Below are 12,875 nucleotides of genomic sequence, written 5' to 3'. Positions count from 1 at the left end.
TGGTGGATTTTTTTTAGTTGCACGTCCATGAATTACGCGGTGACGACGCGTTCGCTGTTAAACTTAGGTACCCGTGACAGTTTAGACTCGAAACTAAGCTCCAACATACGTTGTTCCGTGCCGAAAGCCAGCCGTATTGTCTGATCGATAGTAATATGTCTGCTCGATTATTGTAAAAAAGATAACCAATAATGATGAATGAGTTTTCTGTAAACTATTAATAACGATGAGGCCATGTAGCCAGATATACGCTAAATTTACAGGTGCCAAATTATCTTCTTGACCCTATTTGGCAACTGAGAAAGACGATTTAATGGTCAACGTAGACGAGCCCAGGGCGACTGCGACTGCCCAACGGTCACATCCCAGACAACCACACGAACTAGTCAACTGAAATCAAACAAATATGTACAAATCATCAGCATAGCATTTATAGTGGGCCAGCCTGATCACACCTAGTTTTAGTTACATTGTTAGCACAGTTGTCAGCTTCTATGGCGTACAGGTAAACGTTGAATCCTGTGGCTGTTATGAGCGCTCTACACTCAAGGGACTTCCCGTCAAAAACCAGCATTATGACTACTTGACTATATTCTTAGGTGAACTGATGACAGATGCCGATTTGCAGGTTAAAAAGTTTCCAGCGCAGTGACCTTAAGCCTCGCGATATGATAGAAGCTGGACAGGACATACCGCTGCTAGCATAAATGAGATATGGCCAGCGACAGATTTCTTTGATCCAGAATGTTTTGCCGAGCACCTGTTAGGCAGCACAAAAATACAGTATAACCGATTGTTATAGCGTACAGCTGCTTATCGGCTATCGGAGTTTTACACCGACATAAAAACCTGTATCTGGATAACTATATTTTACAGCGTAATTATACAACGACCTATGAGTTACGGGCTACCGAAGTCTACGCTCTGGGTCCTGAGCGATAATTTAGTGGTCGACGAATTTACTCGAATTCGCACCTGGGTTCGTTTCGTGTTGGGAGCCAGTTACCTGATTAAAATACCTATCGACAGTACCCATAGGATACAGAAAAAACGTAAAAGTTTCTGTGCGAAGTGGAAGTTCCTTCGACGCTCGGCACATCCATCGCAAACAATATATTTAAATTCTTATTACATTTTATTAGCGTACTTAGCTATAGATGCGACGAAAAATCCTCTGGGTCAACTTGGACCATATGTAGCATTAGGGTCTCTAGCTGAATGTTAGTGCCGTAACAACATTCGTCTAGCGGCCTAAAGTGCGCAGACATCATTGGCGTGATCGTCATATAGACATTATAAATCGAGACGTCTACACGTTAAAATGATCCAAGCATTGTAAGGGACTATATTTTTAGTTTCGCCGATTTGAAATTGAGTCGAAAGACAATCTGATGGAAGTTACTCAAGGCTAAACGAATGGCTCTATGCATAGGCAGCTGCAAGCCCTCAAAATCATAGCTATCCATACGCAGGGTCATTGGGGCGTCGGTGCTGACAATGCCATCGTCGGAATAAAGGGCGAACGCCAGACAAAAACATGTCTACTCTAGTAAACCGTACAGAGCGCGGGTCTAAGTGTTGCTATTACTCTTACGTTTTGTCGATTTGTTTATCAGTTAACCTTGCCGAAGATATATTCTTCTTACGATGAAGTCAACATTACTAAGCAATGATTTGACAGAGCTCAGACTGTAGTTCTATTGCGTAAAATAGCCTTAACAAACAATTAACAATATTTACGCGTAACAAGTTTAGTACAGTAAGTGACCTATTTCGGTAATGTGGAAGATACGCAATGTTTTGACGATCAAGCCATATGCCAAGAGAAGATTCACTGTTGCATTTGGCCGAACTTATCTTATGATCGTCGTGATTAGCGTGATAGGATTTCTAACACCGAGGCCCCTATCCAAAAATTCAGTAGTTGCAGAAAGCCACGTAGAGCTTAATAGATAGAACAGTTGAAAATACAATCGGGCTAGGCTATTAGCGCTATCCTCTACAGCTCAGGATTTACTCTGAATCAAAATAGTAGAAGTTGGCTTTAACAGCGATAACAGGCTACAGTAGTTGGTCCTATGATTTATGCCGATCTGGACAGCATCCCGTTTCTTTCGACTTTTGCTTACGTGTATATCTTTCATGAATACGAAAACGGGTTTTTCAGGTATATTTTACTCAGCTTATGAGTCGACTCCCGCGAATTCTGTGGCGTGTGATAGCAAAAAATGATACGCATCTTCGACACTCATGCGTTTCGAGCTTCGACACCGCAGAGGATTAGTTCTGCACAGCGTCACGTATGGCGTGACACATGGGGCAAGACTCCTTTACTTTCATTGTTAGGTAACTTCTCTCACCCTCAATCTCGGCCTGAGTTTACGCTAGGAACAGCTATGGCCAGAAGGATTCGCGCAAACAGCTACCGGACACGCGAACACGTCATCACCGATGCGGAGCGTTTTCGTTCCGACACCGCAATGCCAAGCGGTGATTTCATCCGCAGACGAAAATAATAAATATCATCAGATTTAATAGCAGCTTCTTGTGAGGGCAGGTCGGAGAATATTTAATGAAGGCCATTGTTGGAGTATCAGCCCGCTGTTAATGACTGCCATTAGTGTATTATTAAAGCAGAGTTCCAATCATAGGTATCTAAAAAAAACACCGCTTAACTGAAGCTTAGTTTTTCGATTGTATGCCGATTAGGTATTTTACCTACGATCTATTCTTGCATATATAGCCTCATACTTTAACTTAACGATAACGCCCGTAGTCGAACTCGCTAGCGGATTTATTTTCTGCGCTTAGTAGAGCCCCCATATGTCACGAGGGGCCAGTGACGCCCCACTTTCCTAAGCCTGCTCCCAACGTAATACGGGTTAAAATTGGTGTAGATTTTCCAAAAGCGTTACGGCCCGCACGATATGTCCCGTATAATGGATTCTCAAGTTGAGAAACAGTGCGTGATCATATCTTGTTGTTTTGCATGCCGTTCGTGTTTTTTGGTAGGACTTGTCAGGGGCGCAATTAGTACATGGTTCGACGCAAAGTTCTCTGCTGCAAAATTACGCTAAATGGGTAAAATAATGATTCAATACCTTTTTATAAATACTATTTGTTCCTCTCGTCTGCATTGTTGTGTGCACTATATCGTTCTACTTGAAGCTCACTTCAGTTTTAAGCGTCTAGCGGGTTTAAACGTATGATTCTGACTTAAGTATGATTAGAGCGTACCCTGTAGATTTTTCGCCAGCAGTTGGTATAACACTATCAGAGCCGGAGGTAATGGAGGCGCCCTATGGAGGAAACGTTCTACTGTTTTTTCGGACACACACTTAACTCTGGAGAGCCAACTACTATTTCAATATGTGTATCAGTTGTCAATATTATTCGACTGAGTAGAAAGATCTGTTTGGCGATTTAGCTATTGAACAAGATAATTCTTAGAGAATACATAGAAATCTCTCGATACAGAGCGTCGACGAGATGTCGCTAGTCGACTAGCTACTAAGCTAAACGGAAGCCATCTTTGAGTAACATGCATTTCTCAAGCACACTACTCTCTAATGAATTATTACGCCAGTGACAGACTTGATTCGTAATTAGAAAAAAAAGTTCCTCTATGAGAAATTCACATGGACTGTAGCAAGTATACAGATGCAAAAAAAGGAAACTTGTTGACTGTGTAACAAACGGTGGTCTCGATTGCGGATTAGATCGTTGCATGGAACAGCAGGAAAGCCCTTATGTCATCTACTGTTTCAAGCATTCTGTCGCTGTCAATCTAAAAACGTAGGACACGGTCCGTGCAATACGTTGCCGGTCGCCGCGTATACTGGCTATATTGCACCCGATCTACGCCACATAGGCGACGTACTGCAGCCCGTTGGGCAATTCAAACTGCGGAATAACGAATATATCTGACGACAGCGCGTTCGTTCTATCGTCCTGCCAACTCGATTCTGTGCAGGTCAGTCACTGCAACCTGACACAGCATTAAGCGCCGTATGGTCAGTTGTCTACTTTATACGGTCACAGGGGAAGCTAAAGACAATAAAAAGAAAGAAAAAAAAAACTCGCGTTATCTAATGAGCAGTACGTCGTTGGACGTTTCATATTTATTATTGTAACACGTATTTCTGAGAGCGTAGAGTGTCTAGTTCCAAACTAGGCTAAAACGTCAAAAAAATGATGTTCTTCTCCAAATATTAGACGTATAGAGTTATAGTTGGTTTTATCTACTCCCAGGGAGAGCTGAGTGCTAACAAATAACAGGATTGAGCTTAAGGCATAATCGGTCGTTCCCTTTTTGAGGATTCTGGGTAACAACGCGCGCTCTTTCCTAACATTCACTGTCTAACATAAAATCGCTAATCCAATTAAACATTGTCCAGTGGACACATCACTGTTTCTCTCTGCTGTCCGTTGTTCTCGTCATACAAAGAAGATGAGACACCAAGCCTACCACTCAATCTAAAACGTACGCAACGTTATACTTCTTCGCACGAAGGGACGGGGTTCTGAAAGGTGACGCATCCATAGAGAACATAAATCGATCTATGGCCGAAGGCAGCAGTACGAATGGAGCCCATTTTTGCCGCGAAAACATAAAACCTAAAACTACACAGGAACTAAATCTGAAAAAAGCACTTGCTCTTATTTGAGCCACTACAGCGTGTCCTGGTAGGTCCATAAGTGAGAAGGTTCAGTCCTAATCGGAACTGGAACCACGAGGTTCCAGTTCCGATTAGGATTACTACGTAGATCCTAGGTCATACGAATATATCTATGTACATGTACTGTTTATGTTGTCTGTATAATTTTAATGCCCGGATAAACTAAATATAAATTTGTAGAATTTAAAGACTATATGGTAACTAAGCATTGATATCAATAAACATGTAGATAGATCAGGATAAATAATTTGAGCATCTGAACTAATTGATACTGATATACAGACATAAGATAGCTGTGTACGTAGAATACGTATTCCCGATGTGCACGTAAATTCTATTATTTTATCTCGAAATGTCAACTTCTAGTAGATATATAAGAAACTTGTGGCCAGTACTTCATCAGAGGTCTCGCTTCTATCTCGTGAGCTAGCTCTGTTGACAGCTCCGAAGAAATCAAGGCTTGCCTGGTTATGCCCAAGAGCACTATTCCCATCATTCAAAAAATTTCCCACTGACAAAGCTGTCAAGAAGCTATTTGACAAAAAAGTAATTTTGGCCGTTATGTTACCACCTCTATTGGGCCGAAAGTAAACGTCCGCCCGGTCATTTTGTGTGGCGGCCAAGATTAGATCAGACGATCATTTATAATTTCACCGGAATTAAGTCCGATACAATGGAATCAGTAAAGGACTGTTCAATCTTACACTTAAGCATAATGTTATTATCGTTCGTTGTCGATTGGCAGGCATACACACGAGATCCAAGGGCTAGATCGAGCATGTACCTCACCTATTGTATGTCTGTCTATTAGTAAATAAATGTTGAACATGGCGCATTTAAAATCAGAACACAATTTATGTAATTAGTATGTCAACTTTATGGCTAAAGCATCAACTCGAAAATAACATCGAAGCCCGAATCTACTGAGTCCGACAACGGGCTTTTTAACTACAACGTTTATGTGGACAAGCACCATTTTATACGACCGCTGGTGAGTTTTCCCGGAAGGAGTCGATTGTGTAGAAATTATTTGGAATCATTTCCTCCAATCGAATACGGTCTCGTTACCACGCTAGAATGTAAATTTGGCCTGAAGGTAGTCCGGGGTGCGATGGATGGGGACGAGTCCAGATATGGTGTTTGTAAGCTTAGGATTGCTTAAAATTACCGTCGAAACACCATAACATAGCCTCTGGCATTTATCGGCTCGTTGGTCGAACGTCGAAAGCCCGACATACCGCCGATTTTAGTATCTCATAGCTACATACATAACTCTAGTACTTCATTTGGGTATAGTATAATATAGTGACAAACTTCGACCTGTTCTAATAGCTGAAAAACTTTCCATTGAAAGTTTAAGGTGATAAAGAGTAGAATTCAAATCGCTTTGTCGTCAGATAGGCTTTAGGTGTCTCTTCTTTTTGATTTCAGAGGACCGCAAACCTGAACTCCTATGGTAGAGCAACTGAGAGGTATTTTCTTTCGCTGACAGGTTTTGAATATTCGAGCTTACCTTATTTGAGGATGAGATAGCACAACTAACCAAAGATCGATCACAATAAAAAAACATGTAGCTAGTTCTTTTTTGAACTTCGATACGTCCTTAATTAGTTATTGAATTTGAAACAGATTTCACTATATAAAGGTTGTGCTGGTATCCCAATGCCGCTCAAGTTGCTTTCAGCTAGGAAACTTGGAAAAGTTTTTTGTCGTAGCCTTATGAGGCATAAAACATAGCCCGGCGAGAATATTTTATCGATTACTTGCCATTCGTGCAATAGGGTTTTAAGAAATTCAAATTTCCTTAGTTACCGATGAGCTTGCAAGTTCTTTGTAGACATGGCTAAACGGCTAAATATACAAGCCACTTTTTGACTTACCCACGGGGCAAGTATCTACCTTCAGCAACGTAACTAGCTAGCTGGCTGGTTTTTGCCACAGTCACAAACGGCAAATGTGTGCAGAAACGTATTTGGAAAATCACCATTGCTATTAGAACTGTATGTAATATCTATAGGCAATGCAGTGTCTAGCGGAAGATCGCTACTGACTCATCATAGAAGTCATCTTGTTGGTGGCGTGTGCCAAAAACGTGGTCGCTTCATTTCTATATTGTCGTATACGTCGTTGTATAGATGAGCCATACGTACATAAAGTTAAAAAGTAGTTCGCCCTTATATTTATCGTGCACGAATACCAATGCCTCTTTTATGCTGATCACTGGACTGATTAATTGATCATGGTATCCTGTTTGAGCTGCAGGGCATCTATTGATTCGATGGTCCAGTTGGCACTCGTTCCCACGCCATCTGTTTCTGTAAGTCTGATGCTCTCCCGTTCTATATTTGTTGGTGCTGCTAAAGAGACGGCTTTTACCTGGCAGACCGCTCGTCCAAAGGCTGGTCTCCTATAAATAGGACCTTTTAACCAGACACTATGGTAACCCTGAGTCAATCTTATTTTCACGCTGTTTGATTCAGCTGCTTCACAAGCCACAACCGTGACTGCCACGTTGCTGCCCGTGATATGATCACTCATTTCAGACCGTGCTTGGCGGGTTGTGATATCGCCTACAACAGGGGCAGGCGCTTCGTTGAAAGCCACTTGGTCAGGCGCCTAGTGATGACTATTCGGATCAAATTAGGATCTGCAAGGCCTTTATCCATAGCTGTCTTTTTTGTTGCGTCGAAGGGCGCCGAAACCTATAACTTTACTACCTATTCTATACTTTACTACTGTTATGGAGAAAGACGAGACGAGACGAGACGAGCGGCTTCAACAGCGTCTACACGCTTTGACTCATCATACGACGGTCGGGATTTGATAGGAGATACCTTTATATGGGAGTAATTGGAGTCTACAATCTACGTTGATCGAAACGCTTAAAGTTATAGACTTATTAAATCGTTGCCTTAAAGTTATTGTCAAAATAGTTCGTGCATTATTCAGATAAAGTTGCATCTGCGATTCAACATAGGGGACACTGCTGACGTACAGTCCCTTTGACAATTTGGCCTGTATTCATAAATCTTAATGAACCTTCCGTGGAAACACTCCAAAGTACAAACAAATTGTTATCGTATGCAACTAATTATATATTATTGTACAATAGCAGTGACCGTATTAGAGTGCATACAAATCAACTCCTATCTGGGACATTTTTTCTTACATCGTAATCGAACAGTGCATAAGCTATATTATGAAACCCTCTCTGAATCTGCGGATTCATCCCGACAACTCTTACGTGTGTCTTCGGAACCCCAGCGGCGGCTTGTTTGGGTCCGCCCTCGCTCTCTATGTAAGTCTCGCCCCGCTCATCGGTCTGCTTAAACCCTACCAACGATATGTCTATCCGCTCGGTTGGTGGGACCGGCTTTTTCTATTATTTTGACCGTCAAGACAGCTAGCCGCCGTGATCATCTATGACGAAAAAGCGTGAAACTTTTGACAGTAGTATGTCTGTTTTTAAAATGATTCTGACATACGAAGCTATCATAGCGGTATAAGTGAATCCCGAAGCTAACGGCTGTTGTACAGCACTTTTTTGCCCAGTTGCTCTTGTGATTTAAGTATACTCCGTATTGTTGTGCTGATTGGCCCATTTACCTCTTCCGTAAAGGACAAGGAAGGGACCAGCTGAGACCGCGGGCTTCGCAGAATTTGTTCGCCTGCTCAGTGGGCGACCGTTCGGCCAGCGTCAACGAGTTCCTAATAGTAATCTACACATGTACAAATGTGAACGATGTGCAGCGGCAGCTGTAGGGGAAATTCAACACTAACATTTCGACATCACACAAAGTTCTACGGGCTGACAGAGAGGCCTGTTGGCATAGTGGCGTAGCCCGCTGTATGCAATGAACACAGGCTATTGCTTTTATGGTTCTCATCATTTAGCCATTTGTTTATCGCGGAACTTGTGCGCGGTTGGTGTGGCCGTTCCGTCCGCTAATTGCAACCGTGTTTGTGACCGTGCCGCCGCGGCCGTCCCAAGTCCGGTTCCGCTTACGGTGAAAGCGAAAACAATCATTGAACTAGTTCAGCCATTAATGGCAGGCATCGCTCGTATATCGTGAGGATCCTGGCTTTACAATGACTGCTGTTTATGTCGTGGCGTCATTGTTGACACGGTACATCCCTTCCCTACTGGGTATTGTCCTGATTTTGTTTTCGTTCAGATCGACAGGCCTCGTGTCCTGCAATATATTTCATCCAGTACGAGCGGCAACGATAACGATTTCAGCAGGAGAATAGCGCCAATCGTCGTCGCACCCTTGAATAATGTCGCGGCCGCCGCGTTGACAGTTTTTGCGTATAAATATAGCTGTCACCAATGTCGCTATCTCGTGCAAGTTGCATGAGTTGCTAGTACGGTACGAACACCGTAAGGGGAAAAAGCTAGAATGGTGCTATTAGCTGGGTCTTGATTTCAGCTTGTCATACTCACCGTTAATCAAACGCTTGCTAGACTTGTACAGTTATGGCTGTTTCACGCCACTCGTATTAATAGCAGTACTCGCGCACCGGCCGCCAGCGGCGCGGGCTAAACCAGCGGTCCGTCAGGGAGGCACTCTCACTCACACGCCAGCCATCTAGTGCCGCTGCTATTGCTGGCTACAGCCGCTATGGACAGCTAAAGGAACGGAATTCTCTTGCTGAGTGAAAGACGAACACGCTGCAGCATCAACAAGAGCTTGCAGCTATAAATGATTTAAGTAAAGGTAGAAGATTAGCGTTGTCGGCCAGCCGGTAGTCGTTATTTACCATTCGGCCAACGGCCATCGGCCGCGAGAGGACCCTACGCACAGCAGACGCACGCCGCCCTGAGACCCGGCGTGAAAACAGCGAACCAACACTAGCTGGGGGTAACCAGAAACATCCATTTAGCTGGACTAGCTTCAGGTATCTACTTAAGTGCTGTGTAAAAAGTCGCAGTTAAATAGAACGGGAAGTGGCGAACTATTCAATGACATACATCGCCGATGCCAAGATCAATTAGCGGACAATCAGCTAGAAAAATCACCGGCGAACTGGATAGTATAGCGTTCGCTTGCTTGATTTGTTATGTTTGTGAAATGGTATGTGCTTAGCTGTGCAATCGTTCTAGAGGTGTGACGTGTTTGTTGCTGTCGTCGTCTCTGCCATAAGATAAGAACAATACCTCATCAACTTGTCGCTATCTACTTCGCCATTGAGGGGAGAGAGGGTGAATCGTTACCCCTTCTAACATTGATCAGGATCACTATGAACATCGAAAAAATTGTCTTTCTCAGTTTATGCCTGTAGCGGATCCGGACAAGTCGGGTGAGCGTGAATAGAAAAACTGATACTTCACTAATAAACGTGACAACTAAACGAGAAATGCATATATATAGTGGATTAGGTGGGTGTCATTTGATGATATAAGAACTGCCATAGTGTTATTAAACTCTCTAGCTGCGTCCACGGTTGCAAGAGAGTCAGCTGGGCGTCATTTTCATATCCAGGTTCGGAGCGGCGGAAAGTCGACGCGATGGTTGCGGAAAAAGATCGTGATCCGCCAAGCTCGGCCAGCTCCGAGTGGTAAGCATTAAGTACGTTAAGCATAACAACGCGAATCAACTAAAACCCGGGGCTGTAACGGTGTACTTCGATTATAAGGGTCTGTTTGGTCGCGTAGCGGTAGTAGCCGGTGGCTGTTCTACAGGACCTTGACATGAAATAGGTACTGTCGTATAAGACTAAGAACAATATGTTATTCATACCGTAGCAGAAACAAAATCTGTGCTTAGAGTTTTCCAGTGTTGTGCACTGCTATTGCCGACACTTGGTTTAAACAACAGTTAAGCCTGACGGCAAGGGATTCCATTCATTTATGTAGATTCGTATTGAAAAAGACATCCGGTCCCTGGGTACTTCGACAATTCGAGACGGAAATGCAGTATAGATCTATTAGTGTAACAGTCGATGCCCGACTATAATTTTGCCTAAGCATGGCGCACATGTCAAGGTAGTGTATATTGTTTCTCCTATGTCAACATATAGGTGTCCGGAGTCCATTCTAGAGAGCAAATTAGAAGCTACAAGGGACCAGGCTTACCTAGGCTAAGTAACCAAACCGTGTTAGTGGTCGTATGCGATCAATACGGTATTATAGAATATTACCGCAAACACAGCCCAGTGCTTGCCGCTGTAAACGATAGTGATTACTTTTATCTGTTGTCTTGCTTTTTCTATGTATACATATGAACGCCTCAAGTGAGTAACAACTTAAATATACTCTTACAAGTTCTAGACTAGCAAAAAGTTGGATACAGTTTCTACCAGTACTTTGGCCACTGGGGCCTATCTACACTAAACATATATACATGGCCTTTATGATGAATGATATAAATAGACAAATAAGCCATAGTGTAGATAAAAACGTCGAGAAAATTACAGTAAATTTTTAGCATTTATTCTAACAAACTATTCTTCGTTCCCCGTGACAATGGCTGGCCTAAAAGGCCGGGCAATGTCTGCGGCAGACCGTTGGCCAACAGAATTTTGTATGTGGTCGTCAAGACTAGCTAATATTATGTTGCAGATACTCAATTTAAAACTCACGCCCGCTACGTTTAAAAGCAACCAACAACCCCGATCGCAAAGCTAAGACGTTTCGAGGCTGGACCGTCGCAGATATCTCGACTATCTATTTAGCGGACAACAGTACTTCGAATATGTGCTTAGTCGGAAATAGCCGCTTCCTGCATGGACAGCGATTTGTTCTTTCTGATGGCTCCCGCGATGCGTGCCTAGGAGTTAATATTTCCTTTATTTGTTAAAAGCGTCGACTTACCTCGTGACACGCTCCTCCACGCGTCCATCTGTTCGCGTACTCAATGATAACTAAAATAATATAGGGCAAATCCAAACCTATTATACTTAGTGTGCCTACTGTGCAACGATAATTCACTAGAAACATCAGACGTTTGGATTCGAATAATTGCGCCAGCTCTTGCATAAAATTGCCTCATGTCAATAATCTGTTCTCTTGTTTATAGAAAAGCACATCGATATGAAGGAAGCGTTGCCTTTTGGGAGGTCTCAGTCACGACTTTTTCTCAGGACACATTAAATATATTCAGCTTATTAGCCTATTTAGCTTTTTAGGTCGTTGTCAAATTGTACGGGCCACAGGAGTTGAAAGATTTTATAATCCGGAAGTGTGTGCTCACATGGTATCCTCAGAGATGTATACCACAGCTCTCTATATAAAGACGGTTTATGATCCGAGTGGCAATATTGTGCCTCGTTAAACCTCGATCACTTTTATTATTTACCATAAATTCACTCTAATATGGACCCTTGTCAACGGATATGGAAAAGACGCATAGAAGGCGGTCAAACAGGATACAGAAAATGGACCTTTTCATTGCCTTTTTTTTTTATCGAACACCTTACTGTTGAACGTAGCTTTGAACGCATGGAAAGACTCATTCTTCAATTCAATCGAACGGCGTGAAACGATAGAATATGCCAACTGGGTATTTATGTCGCCGTAACAATGTTAGTAAATAGGTATTCAGCCAGGAACAGCACCGCTATTGATTTCATCGTCCAACCGCGAAAACTAGTCTGTGCCAAATGATATACTCGTTGGTACCCATTTGTATTCAACATAATGTACCAATGGTGTATTCAACTTGTTCTAATGCTCTCGATGTCTTAGTGTTGTTGGTGCCCAGCTTTTTCCATACGTAGGTGTTGCCCTGGCCAAGTCCTTTATCTCGATGGTAAGTTTCTCAATTTTTTTCCGTCCAGTTTCAAGTGATTTTACTAAAAGCCATACTTGCTGTTTTTAGAAGGAGTAGGACGGCTTCTTTGAGCATGAAACAAAATGTTCCGCTGAAAATCATAAAGGTTACATTCGCGTGCGAGTCGTGACTGCATTGAATATACAGGCGATATATCTGCGTGAATACAAAAGCACACCACTTCGTGCAACTAAGATTAGCGGTCAGCGTCGAAAATGGTTTCTCTTTTGTCTTCTACAGTGGACACCATATATATATATATATATATATATATATATATATATATATATATATAGATAGATACATGGTGCGTAACGAATCGTTGAGCGGTTTCACTGCTTTCGGAATGGAAAACAAAAGCGAATTTCTGTGTGTGTTTTTATTTTCACGTCAACCCAGCCCAGGCCAGGCCAGGCCAGGCCAG

General features: G+C 42.6%; 1 protein-coding gene across 4 annotated transcripts in view; it reads left to right on the top strand.

Annotated features, from left to right (window-relative positions):
• The window catches only part of l(2)k01209 (uridine-cytidine kinase-like lethal (2) k01209), a 23,881-nt gene that overhangs the window by 1,807 nt on the left and 9,199 nt on the right, over positions 1-12,875 (top strand). Inside the window, exon 1 of one of the 4 annotated variants that reach the window (XM_086969941.1) lies at positions 9,066-10,238. The exons of 2 other annotated variants lie outside the window; for them this stretch is intronic. In XM_086969941.1, the coding sequence (XP_086826067.1) occupies positions 10,189-10,238 (50 nt within the window). In that variant the 5' untranslated portion in view covers positions 9,066-10,188. Of the gene's footprint in view, positions 1-9,065; positions 10,239-12,875 lie in introns of those variants that run through there. One more of the 4 variants, XM_022839679.2, reaches the window with a different exon arrangement.

The sequence above is a fragment of the Varroa jacobsoni genome, unplaced genomic scaffold, assembly GCF_002532875.2.
Source record: "Varroa jacobsoni isolate VJ856 unplaced genomic scaffold, vjacob_1.0 scaffold_820, whole genome shotgun sequence".
Taxonomy (NCBI): Eukaryota; Metazoa; Arthropoda; class Arachnida; order Mesostigmata; family Varroidae; genus Varroa; species Varroa jacobsoni.
The sequence above is the reverse complement of the archived record's forward strand: the minus strand, read 5'-3'. Positions and strand labels throughout refer to the sequence as shown.